The sequence below is a fragment of the Eriocheir sinensis genome, chromosome 9 (assembly GCF_024679095.1).
Source record: "Eriocheir sinensis breed Jianghai 21 chromosome 9, ASM2467909v1, whole genome shotgun sequence".
NCBI classification, from domain to species: Eukaryota; Metazoa; Arthropoda; class Malacostraca; order Decapoda; family Varunidae; genus Eriocheir; species Eriocheir sinensis.
The window spans coordinates 7908136-7924163 of NC_066517.1; the positions used below are offsets into that span (position 1 = coordinate 7908136).

Sequence of the window (16028 nt, forward strand, 5' to 3'; positions counted from 1 at the left end):
GTGATTATAATCTTGCGGTCATTCGAGCCCTTTTTTCCGCGATCTTATCTCACACTCCGCTGGGCACCCTCATCCCGTCACCCTCCCGCTGACCGGCCTACCCCCACTCCCGTCACCCCCCGGTCCAGTACCCCCACTTCCGTACGCTAGCCCGAGAGGGGGTGGGGTTGGGGGGGAGGGTGGGGGGAGTTGGGGAGGGTCCAGCTGCCCCCTCTTCCGTCACCCCCCTGCTGACCCCCCCGCCTCCAACTTCCGTGCCCTCCCCACTTTCAACTACCCCCACTTCCGTACATTTGTTACTACTCACAAGAAGGAGGAAATACAGTGATATGAAAGGAATCCTCAGGTGTAATAGTAATAGGAATGAAAGTTTGAGGATAAAGCTAAACTCTTGCATTATTTTATTTTTTTACAACAAAGCTCAAGGGTAACAAAAAGAGTGTAGAAAAAAAAAGACCGCTATTTGTCGCTCCCACAACTGACACAAGTAACGAGTGGCCAAAAGGGAAGTTAATTTCGGGTGGAGAGGTGTCTTGATATGCTCTTCTTGAAAGAGGTCAAGTCATAGGCAAGAGGAAATACAGACGAAGAAAGGCTGTCCCAGAGTTTACCAGTGTAAGGGATGAAAGAGTGAAGATGCTGGTTAACTCTTGCATAAGGGGTTTGGACAGTATAGGGATGAGCTAGAGTGGAAAGCCGAGTACAGCGAGGCCGCGGGAGGGGGAAAGTCATGCAGTTAGCAAGTTCAGAAGAGCAATAAGTAAGAAAATATCGATATAAGATGGAAAGAGAGGCAACGTGGCGGCGGAATTTAAGAGAAAGAAGACTGTCAGTATGAGGAGGGGAGTTGATGAGACTCTACTCTGTCCAAGAGAGCTGTTTGAGTAAAGCCCCCACACACAATGTGATGCATACTCAATACGAAGGCGGACAAGGCCCCTGTATATGGACAGCATCTGTGCGGGGGAGAACTGACGAAGACGATACAGAACGCCCAACCTCGAGGAAGCTGATTTAGTGTGAGAGGAGATATGGAGTTTCCAGTTGAGATTTTGAGCCTCCAGCCTGAAATCGTATAGTTCCTGTTGGGTTGGCCTTCTATCAAAAGAAGTTGAGTAATGCAGAGTAGGGTCATCGGCGTGAGAATGGATAGGATAGTTCGTTTTGAAAAGTAGATCATCAATGAAAATCAGAAAGAGAGTAGGAGATAGGACAGAGCCCTGTGGGACACCACTGTTGATTATTGAGTTCGATAGTATAACGACAGTAAAAGGACAGTATAAAAGTCTTTGTTTAGCGAAACTGTTATTCTTTAGGCTGTGTGACGTTTTTGATGGTGTTTCTGTAGAGCTCCGGACACACAAACCAGGCGTCAATGGATCTTGTTCCGATGAAACGCATGCCTCGGGCTTCCATAGCCGAAACTAAATCCTTATGTCCACCACTCAGATGGTTGTACTCCACATGCATCACGCGCACCTTCACCTTGTCCCACGGTAGTGTGTCCAGCACCTGTAATTCAAAAAGGGAATCCCGTTATTTGACTTTACAAACGCATCCTTCCACCACTTAATGTATTTACTTTTGTCGAGGCTTCCTTTTAAAACTGACCAATGATCATACAATATTAATTTGCTTTACAAACGTGTCTTTCGACCCATTGGATGTCCCCACTCTTACCGAGTCTTCACATTTTTTACTAATCAATAAGCAGACAACTTGCAAGGACAAGAAGAAACTTGTTTTATAATCAGGCAAATTATTTGGCTGAACTCACCCGACTATTTTATATCAGAGGAGTCAGGCAAAGGGAAAAACACAATGGTACTACGTTCCAAAAACAAAAAGATCCTGACGGTTAGAGAAGTGCATTAACATTCCCCATTTGATATAGGAGAGCTCGTCAGTCCGTTAGTTCAGGTAGCAGGTAAATGTTCTTTATAAAAGTATCTTTCGACCCATTGGACGTCCCCACTCTTACCGAGTCTTACTTGAGACTAATCTATAATCAGATTTGCAATAATCCTTCTCCATCTTGTTCGGTCTAGTGCTAATCCTTCCTCTATTTCTAACACTTTCAAGTCTTGTTGCACTGTTCTTCTACATGTTCTTCTTGGCCTTCCAACTAATCTACTTCCACGCACATCCATTTCCTGCACCATCCTCAGCATTCCACCTTCTGTCTCTCTCTTTTCACATGACCGAACCATCGCAACTTTCTGAGTCTCATTATCTCTTGTAACTCTTTCAAGCCACATCTCTAAGCCACTTCCTCTTTGGACACCCTGCCCTACCATCTCACTCCAGGCATTTACCTCAGCATCCCTCGATCATATCTTCTTAGGATGTCCTCTATTCTTCTTGTCCATGTTTTAGCACCAAACAACATAAAGTATGGAGTATGCATCTCATGTGTGGGGGGGTCCACTCACACAGCTCTCCTTAACTGAGTGGAATCAAAGGCTCTTCGTCTCACCAGCTCTCCTCCTCATACTGATAGTCTTCTACCTCTCAAATTCCTCCGCCATGTTGCCTCTCTTTCTATCTTCTATCGATATTTTCATGCTGACTGCTCTTCTGAACTTGCTAACTGCATGCCTCCCCCCCTCCCGCGGCCCCGCTGCACACGACTTTCTACTCATGCTCATCCCTATACTGTCCAAACCCCTTATGCAAGAGTCAACCAGCATCTTCACTCTTTCATCCCTCACGCTGGTAAACTCTGGAACAATCCTCCTTCACCTGTATTTCCTCCTGCCTACGACTTGAACTCTTTCAAGAAGAGGGTTTCAGGACACCTCTCCTCCCGAAATTGACCTCTCTTTTTGGACACTCCTTTGACCTCTATTCAGGAGCAGTAAGTAGCGGGCTTTTTTTTATATTTTTCTATTCCCCCTTCAACTGTCTCCTTAGCGGTAAAAAAAAAAAAAGGTCTAATAATACACATTTCCTCTACTCTTCAGTGGGATACTTTGTTCATTAACAAGCTTGCCTATATATCTCTCCATTTTTTCCACGTCGTTGCCATTGTTGCTGTCACTGCTCCCTTCACTCCAGCATCACAGTCCAACTCATCTCCAAGGTAACAAAACTCATCTACTTCCTCTATTCTCCTTCCCACAGTCGTCCATCCTCTTTCCCTTTCCTCTCTTATTTAAGAACATAAGAACATAGGAATGTAAGGAGTCTGCAAAAGGCCGGTGGGCCTGTACAAGGCAGCTCCTGTAAACCTAAGCTGCTGTGAATCTAACCCAACGTAATATCACTGTCCATGAAATTATCTAAACTATTTTTTAATGTGACTATTGTATTCACACGACACACACACCTTTTCCCAAAATTCAAAATTCAAAATGGCGTTCAACAACAGTGCCTCTGAGTCCCCGCCTTGGGGGGGACCACAAATTCCCCCAGGGAGGACTCCCCTTCTGGCTGCCGACCTGAGAGGTGTCTTGATAACTCCTCGAGCCTTTTTCTTATCAATTTCTGCAACATTCACGGTCTTCGTTCTAATTTTCATTCTGTGGGACCCATCTTTCCTCCTCTAAACCTCACCTTCTCTTCCTCACCGAAACACAGGTTTTTGAGGCTACTGACAGCATTCTTTACTATTTTCCCTCCTACTATCTATTTCCTAAATTTTAATCCAAAGCTGGATGTTGCGTCTACGTGCACAACGACATCACTTGTTCTCGTGCCCACGACCTTGACTCTTCTGAATTTTCCACCATCTGCCTAAGACTTCATTGTCATTATATTACTAAATATTTCTTTGCTGTTTATCTCTCACCTAACTCTACTGACTATGTAAAATTCTTTGATTATATGAACTCTAAAGTGGAGCACATCTTGACCCACTCTCCCTTCGCTGAAATCTCCATCTTGGGAAATTTCAATGTTCACCACCAGCTTTGCCTTTCATCCTTTTTCACTGACCAGCCTGGTGAACAAGCCTACAACTTTGCTCTCCTCAACGATCTAGAGGAGTTGGTTCAGCACCCTACACGTATTCCCGACCGTTTTGGAGACCGGCCCAACATACTAGACCTCTTCCTTACTTCTAACCCTTGTGCTTTCTCTGTCAAACTGTTCTCTCCGTTGGGCTCCTCCGATCACAATCTTATTTTTGTATCCTGTCCTTTCGCTTCGGTACATCCTCTGGACCCACCGAAGAGGCGATGCTTTTGGCATTTTGCTTCAGCTCGGTGGGACGACCTGAGGATGTGCTTTTCCGATTTCCCGTGTAATGATTATTGCTTCCAGGAGAGAGACCCCTCTGTTTGTGCCCAGCGCATCACAGAGTTGACTGTCTCTGGAATGGAGGCATACATTCCACGTTCTTTCTCTACTCCTCATGCTAAAAAGTCTTGGTTTAATCTTGTTTGTTCTCGTGCTATTAAAGATAGAGAGGCAGCTCACAAAAGGTACTAGTGGAGTGTTGAATGTTAACAGTTACGTCGGTGCGTGCGGGATGATCAGCCATATTGAGGTAACTGTGGACATCTCTTTTTCAGACTCTGGCAAGGGAGTATTGCCAATTGCAATATTTACAACTATTTGGTCAAAGAATCAGTCAGGTGATAGGTGAAGCTATGCAAAAATGCCGCTATATTGGGCAAGAACATCCACCAGTTACTCGTCCCTAGATTTGCCGCGCTGAGCTGATATGATTTTCCACCAAATCTAGTGAAGAACCCACTCAATTGGCAATCCTGTGTTGTGAGAATTAGTGTTGGAACACACTCATACGCGGGAGATCTGAGTGCGGCTGAAGCTCGCAGCGAGCGTTTAGCGCCACCAGCAAATACGCCTAACGCCCCCTGCAAGTGTTTAGCAATGAAAGGGTTATTAATTGACTTTTGGTCATCCTCTCTTAGCCGTTTCGGTGAAACTTTCTCTGTTGCGCTAGAAATATCGACAGCCTTCCATAGAGTCTGGCACAAGTCTTTGGTTTCTAAACTCTTTCGGATTCTATCCCTCTCTCTGTTCCTTTATCTCCAGTTTACTTTCCGGCCGTTATATCTCTTCGGTGGAAGACGGTCACTGTTCTCCCTATTAACAGTGGTGTTCCACAGGGCTCTGTCCTATCACCCATTCTCTTCCTGTTATTCATCAATGATCTTCTTTCCATAACAAACTGTCCTCATACGCCGACGATTCCACTCTGCATTATGCAACTTCTTTCAATAAAAGACCATCCCAACAGGAAGTACATAACTCCAGACTGGAGGCTGCAGAACGCTTAACCTCAGACCTTACTATCATTTACGATTGGGGTAGAAGGAACCTTGTGTCCTTCAATGCCTCAAAAACAATTTCTCCACCTATCAACTCGACACAGTCTTCCAAACACCTATCCCCTATTCTTCGACAACACTCAGCTGTCACCTTGTTCAACACTAAATATCCTCGGTCTATCCTTAATTCAAAATCTTAACTGGAAACTTCACATCTCCTCTCTCACTAAATCAGCTTATCAGCTTCCTCGAGGTTGGGCGTTCTGTATCGTCTCCGCCAGTTCATCTCTCCCACGCAGTTGCTAGTCATATACAGGGGCCTTGTCCGCCCTCGTATGGAGTATGCATCTCACGTGTAGGGGGACTCCACTCACACAGCTCTATTGGACAGAGTGGAGTCCAAGGCTCTTCGCCTCATCAGCTCTCCTCCTCTTACTGATAGTCTTCTACCTCTTAAGTTCCGTCGCGATGTTGCCTTTCTTTCTATCTTCTATTGATATTTTCACGCTAACTGCTCTTCTGAACTTGCTAACTGCATGCCTCCCGCGGTCTCGCCTCACACGACTTTCTAACCAAGCTCATCCCTATAATGTCCAAACCCCTTACGCAAGAATTAACCAGCATCTTCACTCTTTCATCCCTCACGCTAGTAAACTCTGGAACAATCTTCCTTCATCTGTATTTCATCCTGCCTACAACTTGAACTCTTTCAAGGGGAGGGTATCAGGACACCTCTCCTCCCGAAATTGACCTCTCCTATTGGCCACTCCTATGTACTATATTCGGGAGCAGTAAGTAGCAGGCTTTTTTTTCATTATTGTTTTATTTTTCACGCCCTTGAACTGTCTCCTTTTCTGTAAAAAAAAAAAAAAAAAATGGCGCTCACCAGCCCAGCCTGTTCCACTCTTCTACTACTCTGTCAGTAAACCAATTTATGTATATGTTCCTGTTGAATTTATCCAGTTTAAACCCATTACTACGTGTCCTACACGGTTCTCTTACTTTCAGAGCCTTATAAATATCCCCCTTATTAAAGCCCTTCATCCATTTATAAACTTAGATCAAGTCTCCTCGCACCCTTCGCCTTTCTAGAGAATGCAAGTTTAATTGTTTGAGTCTTTCCTCGTATGACAAGTTTCTTAACCCGTGAATCATATTAGTCATCCTTCTTTGTACCGATTCTAAAATTTTGATGTCCATTCTATAGTAAGGTGACCATAACTGAACCGAATGACCAAGATGAGGGCTAACTAATGCTAAATATAGCTTGAGGATGACTTCGGCGCTTCTGTTACTTACGCCCCTTGAAATGAATCCGAGTACCCTGTTTGCTCGATTTCTAGCATGTTTGCATTGTGCCCTTGGACAGAGATCAGAACTCACTAAGACCCCTAAATCCCTCTCGCACCCATTTAAACAATACTTATGTGAGGAGTTGTTCCCACCTACACTCAGAATATTGCAAATCTTTACATTAAACTGCATCTGCCATTTCTCCCCTCAGTCATACAATCTTTTTAGTTCATCCTGGAGAATACTAGCGTCCTGATCCGATTCAATTATCCTACCGATCTTGGTATCATCAGCAAGCATGCTAACATCACTACTAATACCTGTATCTAAGTCATTGATATAAATGATAAACAACAGTGGACCTAATACCGAAAATTGTGGGACCCACTCGTAACACAGCTTCAGTCAGATCATTTACCATTGATTCGCACCCTTTGCTTCCTATTGCTTAACCCCATTTCTCCTTAAGTCCCACTCTATTACCTCCCTTGGTACTCAGTCAGAAGCTTTCTCTAGGTCCAAAACAATGTGGTAGCACTTTTTTTCTTCTGGCTGTATTATTTTTTTGTAGTTGCCTCTTGCTAAATATTGGCGCTGTAGTGGATCTGCCTGGGTAAAACCCAAACTGATAGTCACATATATCAACCAACTTTCTGGGTCTCTTCTTCAACACACCTTCTTATACTTTAACCACATGTCCAAATAGCCTTACTCCTTTCTACTTGGTACATTTCATAGTATCGCCCTTCCTCCTTACAGATTGGTATGGTACTACTACATCTACATCTCCAATCTTCTGGTACCCCCTCTCCATCTAGCCTTTTATTCATGATGTTAGTCAGTACTCTCACGCCTTCTTTTCCTGCTGCATTTAAAAAAATTACGTGTTACTCCACTCGATCCTGCTCCTTTCCTGCTCCCAATTTCTTTCCAAGTTGCCTCTACCTCCTTTTCCGTGACCTCCTCCAACGGTCCTTCCACTTTTGCTGTTTCTTCGAATTGCTCTTCATTTTGTTCGTTTAGTAGATATCTGAAGTATTCCCTCCATCTCTCCATGATACCATCATTTCTACTCTGATCCCTATACTATTGTCTTTTAAATAATTTCTTACTACTATATCTTCTCTCTCTCTCTCTCTCTCTCTCTCTCTCTCTCTCTCTCTCTCTCTCTCTCTCTCTCTCTCTCTTCATCTGCTTGACTATTCTGAAAAGATCTTCCCTCTTCTTTGTTACACTCAAACTTCTCATCCATTCCTCCGGAACAAATCATTTGACGCTTGCCACCTCCCTCTTTGCTTGTCTTTTTCTGCTGCTTGTGTGTTTCTCAGTCGATCTCTGCTTAACTTTGCCATTTTTTGTAAGCCTCTTTCTTTTTTCTTGTTACCTGCCGAACTTTTTCATTCTACCACAAAGTTTCTCTTCTTCTGAAGTTACAGCCGTCTCCCGACAGATTTATCTACCAGCCTCCATGATAATGTCGCAGTTTCTCCCAAACTCCTTCACTTCCCTCCATTCTCTTTCTCACATTCTCTTCAAAATTTATCCTGACTGCTTTCTCCCTTAGTTTTTTACTGTTTTATCTTCATATCTCCTCTCTTCCGTCTGCTTTTCGTCATACCTATTGCCCTGACATTACTACACAAAAGTCTATGCTGTGGCATTCTTTCAGAATAACCTTACAATCCTTTAACAGTATTTTCTCATTCATCCTTAATTATATGTAATCAATCTGTGTGTCTGCTCTTCCGCTTTTGTAGGTGATTATCTGCCCAGTCTCATTCTTATAATTGTATTCAGTATCCTCAGCTGTCTATTCTAGCGAAACTCTCCCCCATAACCATTGATCCCCATGACCTCCTCGAAAAACATAATGTCCATTTCTACGTACCCATCCAGTTCCCCACCAGTCATCATCAAGTCCTCTTCCGGTATTCTACTCGGTATTCTACTCAGCACTCCGTTGACCAGAGTGCTGAGTTCTTAGCAACTGACCACAGGCTTGTTGTTGCAACACTAAAGCTTCATGTCAGGTCAAGAAAAATCTCGAGGTGCAACACTACTGTGTTCCATCTCGAGAGGCTGAAGGACCTAGCATGTGCTCAGGAGTATGCAGTGACAGTCTCAAATCGGTTTGAAGTGCTCGGCACCCTGGAGGAACCTGTTGAATTGTGGGATACCTTCAAACGTGAGACTCTGCAAGCTGCCAAGGAGTGCATTGGAGAGCGCCCGAGATCTAGGAGTAGCTTTGCCTCGGTGGAGACGCTGGAGTCGCGCTGCCAGACTTGCTGGGAACCGGGACCAATACAGGGCTCTGTCACGTAGGACTAGAGCTCTCCTTAGGAGAGACAAGGAGAGGTATGTCAGGGGTCTCGCCGAGGAGGTCGAGGGCCATTTAAATGCGAATGACCTCCGACCTGCGTAACAAGCCTTGAAGAAGCTCTGCTCCAGGTCTTCCTCTCAGGTGAGCGCTATCCGAACAGCTGATCCGAACATGGATGGGCAGAGGGCTCGTTGGGCTGAGTACTTTGAGCAGCTGTACATGACGGACCCTCCACGTGGGCAGCTTCCAGTTAGTGGGTTGCAGGTGGCGGATGCTGACCCACCCATTGACGAAACCCCATCCTCTCTGGGCGAGGTCAGAGAGGCTGTGGCCAAATTGAGGGGTGGGAAGGCACCTGGCGCCAGTAACATCAGTACGGAGCTGCTCAAAGCTGGAGGTGAGGCCATGTTCCACGGGTGTCATGCGGTCTTGACTGCCGTATGGCAGTCCGGTACCATTCCTCCTGACTGGAAAAGGGGGTTGGTCGTCCCTATCTGGAAAGGGATAGGGGACCGCCAGGACTGCAACAACTACCGTGGTATTACACAGCTTAGTGTGCCAGGCAAGGTGCTTACCCACCTATTGTTGATGCGAATTTGCAGCCAGCTGCTGAAGCTGAAAAGACCTGAACAGTCTGGGTTCACGCCTGGTAAGTCAACAACTGACTGTATACTAGCGCTTCCCGTACTGGTGGAGCGCCGACGTGAGTTTCGGCAAGGGATTCTTGCAGCCTATGTCGATCTCAAAAAGGCGTTTGATTCAGTGCATCATGAGGCACTCTGGGATCTTCTGCGACTCCGTGGGATTTATGCGAAGACTATTGGTTTGCTGACTGGACTGTATTCTGGGACAGAGAGTGCTGTGAAGTGTGTGTGTGTGTGGGGGGGGGGGATGTGAATGTAGGAGTGAGGCAGGGCTGTGTCCTTGCCCCATCGCCTTTCAACACTTGTATAGACTGGGTACTGGGCAGAATCGTGAACCACAGTCATTGCGGAGCAATGGCAATTGGCAATGCCAAGGTCACTGACCTTGTTTTTGCTGATGATGCAATAATCCTGGCGGAGTCGCTGGAGGTTTTGGTGATGGCTCTCGAGGCACTGCACGAGGAGGCGAAGCCCTTGGGACTTCAGGTCTCCTGGGCCAAGACCAAGGTACAGGTGTTTGGAGGATTGCTGGATGACTCAGTACAGTCTGTTCATGCGTGTGGCGAGGACGTTGAAATCTCAGAAAGTTTCACATATATTGGTAGCGTTGTTCATAACAACGTGGCACGTTTTCCGGAAGCTGATCCTGCTCATCGGGTTGTCTCTGTAAGAGACAATTCTGAGTGGAGGAAGCCAAGGGAACGCCCACGGAGTTCGTGGCTGGATCAAGTCGATAGCTCCTGCCGGGAGGTACTCGGATTGGGAAGGGGGCCTGCATGGGAGACTCGCCCGGAGAGACCCCCGGGCTTGGCGTCGTAGGGTGGGCGAGGCGTATGCCCTCATTGATTGACTGATTGATATTATCCAATTTTTCACAGAACCTTTCCACTTATGACCTTCTATCTGATCCCCAGTATGGGTTCCACAAGGGGCGTTCTATTGGCGATCTTCTTGTTCTCTTAACTAACTCTTGATCATTTTCTCTTAGCCGTTTCGGTGAAACTTTCTCAGTTGCGCTAGACATATCAAAAGCCTGTGATAGGGTCTGGCACAAATCTTTGTTTTCCAAACCACCCTCCTACGGTTCCTATCCTTGTCTCTGTACCTTTATCCCCATTTTTATCTCTGACCGATCTACCACTGCTGTAGTAGACGGTCACTGTTCTTCCCCTAAACCTATAAATAGTGGTGATCCTCAGGGCTCTGTTCTATCTCCCACTCTCTCACTGTAGTTCATTGATGATCTTCTTTCCAAAACGAACTGTCCTATCCATTCTTACGCCGATGACTCTACTCTACATTTCTCAACTTCTTTTGATAGAAGGCCAACTCAACAGGAACTACACGAATATAGGCTGAAGGCTGCAGAACGGTAACCTCAGACCTTACTATTATTTCCGATTGGGGCAAGAAGAACCTGGTGTCCTTCAACGCCTCAAAAACTCAATTTTTTCACATATCAACTCGACACAATATTCCAAACACCTATCCCCTATTCTTTGACACCACTCAGCTGTCACCTTCTCCTACACTAAACATCCTCGGTGTATCCTTAACTCAAAATCTCAACTGGAAACTCCATATTTCCTCTCTCACTAAATCAGCTTCCTCGAGGTTTGGCGTTCTGTATCGTCTCCGCCAGATTTTTCTCCCCCGCACAGATGCAGTCCATATACAGGGGCCATGTCCGCCCTTGTATGGAGTATGCATCACATGTGCGGGGGGGGTCTCCACTCATACAGCTCTCTTGGACAAAGTGGAGTCAAAGGCTCTTCATATCATCAACTCCCATTCTCATACTGACAGTCTTCTACCTCTTAAAATCCGCCGCCGCCATGTTCCCTATCTTTCTATCTTCTATCTATATTTTCATGCTGACTACACTTCTGAACTTGGTAACTGCATGCTTCCCACCCTCCCGCGACCCCGCTGCACTCGACTCTACTCTAGCTCATCCCTATACTGTCCAAACCCCTTATGCAAGAGTTAACCAGCATCTTCACTCTTTCCTCCCTTACACTAATAAACTCTGGAACAGCTTTCCTTCGTCTGCATATCCTCCTGCCTATCACTTGACCTCCTTCAAGAAGAGTGTATCAAAACACCTCTCCACCCGAAATTGACCTATCATTTGTCTACTATGGGAGCGGTGAGTAGCCGGCTTTTTTTTTTAACACTTTTTGTTGCCCTTGAGCCATCTCCTTTGTTGTAAAAAAAATAATTATCCGCCCTTAAATACCTTGACCTTCATTATCCTTGGTGTTTTCCTCTGTACCTATTTTATATCCTGTACTAGGTCCACCTTCACCTTGTATCCCGACACCATCTCTCTAGACCCTCTCTCCAGACCACCCTCATCTCCATCCCCAAATATTGTACAACCTTCTCCACGGTACGGGGCTTGTTTTACACGGCTTTCCTTCTTGCAACCATATCCATCACTTCTCTACTTTTTTCCCACCATTGTTCCGATGTTCAGTATATCCGCTTTTAGCTCATATTTGCTTTTGTTCTGCCATGAGATTCTTCGCACCCGCTGCCCATTCAAGTGCTGCTGGGGACTGGAGACCAACATCTGTTCTCGACTGACCATCGTCTCTGAAGTGCCAGGAGCGAATTAGCTACGGTTGCATGTCCTTGCAAACGGCGACCACCTGTTGCAGGCAGTGATCCTAACCTTTGTTTAGGCTATAGCTTGCAAGGCAGCACGGCTCCTATTTCACCCATAGCTGGGAATGGATGGCCATTGGCACAAAAAGTTCCTCTACCCCTTGAATGGTTTTGGTTTTAGTCCACTTTGGTGTCCAGCACACCCTCCGCTCTGGTATGCCTCAGGGGGGTGGCCGGTTTAGTTGCCGACAACTCAACCATGCGGCGAGTTGTACTAGGTTACATGAAACCAAACTACTGAGTAGCAGGACTATACCCTGACCAGACGACCATCAATTAATATTCCGCCCATACACGTTCAGTTTTTACTGCAGTCACAGAACTGTTCATAAAACTGACAGTTTGGCTGTGCGGGTATGAAAGGGTTACTTCGATTTAGACGCATAAATCGTCTGCGATTCTAAACAAGGTGTGCACAGTGCTGAAAGGATTAATTACTATATGACAATATAAAATCCTATTTATTCATTAAAAAACATCAAGGAATATTGAGCTTTACTAAAGACTTAAATGATCATTTATAGGGAGTAGGCAGGAAGACACCTACCGAAACGGGCGAAAGCCACTCACGGTGATATAAATTTAATACGGGAAGCGAGGAGGGTGCTTCAAGCCCACCAACGACCCTTCCGGTGTCCTCACTTTCCGTTTCCCTATTGTCTCATCAACACCAGAGAGTAGTTCAGCATGCTCTCTAAAGACAGACCCTCTCTCTTTTCGGACCACACTGCATAGGGTAGGAGGTGGCTGAGTGGTTACAGTGCTGGACTCACATTCACCACACCATGGACAACGTCAGTTCGAATCCCCACGCTAACACCTGGGCTTTTTCAATCACCGCTGAGTGGCCTACGTCTACCCACATGCTGTCCAGAAGACCACCCATCAACCCGGACTCTGGAAGAAACCGTCCAGTGAATCAAGAATGAGTTCCGGGGGGCAGCATGAGCCAAGCATAACTAGCGCCACAATAAAAACCGACCATTGGGCGCCTGAAGAAAGCCTACCGGCGCTAAAGGCGGGGATGTAAGTAAAAAAAAAAAATTATACACATTTTAAAATGGTGTACAAACATAATGCCTCAGAGTACCCGCCTGGGGGGGGGGGCGGGCGGCGACCACAAATTCCCCCAAAGAGGACTCCCCTTTTGGCTATCGACCCGAGATGTGTCCTGGTAACTCCTAAAGCTTCTTCTTCACCAACTTCTGCAAGATTCGCGGTCTTAGTTATAATTTCCGTTCTGTGGAACACCATCTCTCCTCCGCTAAACCTCACCTTCTCTTCCCCTCCGAAGCACAGGTATCGGCGGCTACTGACAGCAACTTCTACTCTGTTCCCTCCTACTATCTCTATCCTAAATTTATATCCAAAGCTGGATGTTGCGTCCACGTACACAACATCACTTGTTCTCGTGCCCACGACCTTGACCCTTCAGAATTTTCCGCCATCTGGCTAAGACTTCATTATTGTCACTAATACATCTGTACTGTTTATTTCTCACCTAATTCTACCAAATATATAAAATTCTTTGACTATTAGAATTCCAAAGTGGAGCACATATTGACCCACTCTCACTTCGCTGAGATCTCCAACTTATGAGATTTCAATGTTCACCACCAGCTTTGGGTTTCATCCATTTTCACTGATCAGCCTGGTAAACAAGCCTACAACTTTGCTATCCTTAATGATCTAGAGCAGTTGGTTCAGCACCCTACTCGTAATCCCGACTGTCTTGGAAACACACCCAACATTCTAGACCTATTCCTAACCTTTAACCCTTCAGCTTATTTTGTCAAACTGTTCTCCCCGTTGGGCTCCTCCGATCACAACCTTATTTCTGTATCATGTCCTATCGCTCTTGTACTGTCGCTAGACCCACCGAAGAGGCGGTGCTTCTGGTATTTTGCTTCAGCTCGGTGGGATGACCTGAGGATGTATTTTTCCGATATACCGTATATTGACTTCTGCTTCCAGGAGAAAACCCCACTGTGTGTGCACAGCTCATCACAGATGTAATTGTCTCTGGAATGAAGGCACACATTCAACTTACTTTCTCTATTCCTCATGCTAAAAAGCCTTGGTTTAATCACGCTTTTTTCGAGATATCATAGAGAGGTAGCTCACAAAAGGTACCAGAGTCTTTACACTCCTGCTAATCATGATCTTTACATTTCCGCTCGGAATCGGGCCAAATCTGTTCTTCGACTCATCAAAAATACTTCCATCAATAGAAAATGTAACAACCTTGCTTTCTCTAAGTCGTCCAGTGACTTCTGGCACCTAGCCAAAAATATATCCAATTTCACTTCTTCATCTTTCCCTCCTCTCCTCAATCCTGACTGTAGCACCGCCGTCACATCTATCTCTAAAGCTGAACTCTTCTCTGAAACCTTCGCTAAAAACTCCACTCTGTACGACTCTGGGCATATTCCTCCAACTCATCCCCCCTCTGACTTCTTTAAGCCCGTTATTAAGATTCTTAAGAAAGATGTTTTTTATGCCTTCCCTGGCCTCATCCCTCATAAGGCTTTTAAATACTGTGCTTCCGTGCTGACGCTCTGCCTGATCAAACTCTTTCATCTCTGCCTGTCAACACCTACCTTTCCTTCATGCTGGAAGTACAGTTACATACAGCCTGTGCCTAAGAATGGTGACCGTTCCAATCCCCCCAACGAAAGCCCTATAGCTTTACTTTCCTATTTTTCTAAAGCTTTTGAATTTATCCTTAACCGGAAGAGTCATAACCATCTATCCACTTCTGACCTTCTATCTGATCGCCAGTATGGGTTCCGCAAGGGGCGTTATACTGGTGATCTTCTTGCTTTCTTAACTGACTTCAGGTCATCCTCTCTTAGCCGTTTCGGTGAAACTTTCTAAGTTGGGTCAGATATCTCGAAAGCTTTCTCGCACAACTCTTTGCTTTCTAAACTGCCCACATACGGATTATATCCTTCTCCCTGCTCCTTCATCTCCAGTTTCCTTTACGGCCGTTCTATCTCTGCTGTGGTAGACGGTCTCTGTTCTTCCCCTAAACCAATCAACAGTGGTGTCCTGCGGGGCTCTGTCCTGTCTCTCACTCTCTTTTTGATATTCGTCGATGATCTTCTTTCCACAACAATCTGTCCTTTCCACTCATGCACCGACGACTCTACTTTGCATTATTCAACTTCTTTCAACAGAAGACCATCCCAACAGGAATTGAAAGACTCCATAACCTCCTGCAGCATGTTTAACCTCTGACTTTGCTATTATTTCCGACTGGGGCAGAAGGATGCCTCAAAAACTCAATTTCTCTACCTATCAGCTCGACACAATCTTCCAAACACCAATCCCATATTCTTCGACAACACTCAGCCACCACCTTCCACACTAATCATCTACGGTTTATCATTAACTCAAAATCTAAACTCGAAACTTCACTTCTCTAATCTCACTAAATCAGCTTCCTCGAGGTTGAGCGTTTTGTATCGTCTCCACCAGTTTCTTTCCCCCGCACAGTTGCTATCCATATACAGGAGTCTTGTCCGCCCTATAGAGTATGCATTTCACGTGTGGAGGGGGGGGCTCCACACAAACAATCTCTTGGACAAAGTCAAAGGCTCTTTGTCTCATCAACTCCCCTCCTCTTAATGATAGTCTTCTACCTCTTAAATTCCGCCGCCATGTTGCCTTTTTTTCTATCTTCTATCGATATTTTCACGCAGACTGTTCTTCTGAATTTGCTAACTGCATGCCTCTCCCCGTCCCGCGGCCTCGCTGCACACGACTTTCTTCTCAGGCTCATCCCTTCATTGTCCAGATCCCTTACACACGAGTTAACCAGCATCTTCACTCTTTCATCCCTCACGCTGATAAGCTTCGGAA

General features: G+C 45.6%; 1 protein-coding gene across 1 annotated transcript in view; it reads right to left on the reverse strand.

Moving 5' to 3' along the window:
* Window positions 1-378: 378 nt before the first annotated feature.
* Window positions 379-16028, reverse strand: part of LOC126995893 (uncharacterized) — a 92215-nt gene continuing 76565 nt past the window's right edge. Inside the window, exon 6 of the mRNA XM_050855792.1 lies at window positions 379-1512. Coding sequence (XP_050711749.1) covers window positions 1306-1512 — 207 coding nt within the window. The 3' untranslated portion in view covers window positions 379-1305. The remainder of the gene's footprint in view (window positions 1513-16028) is intronic.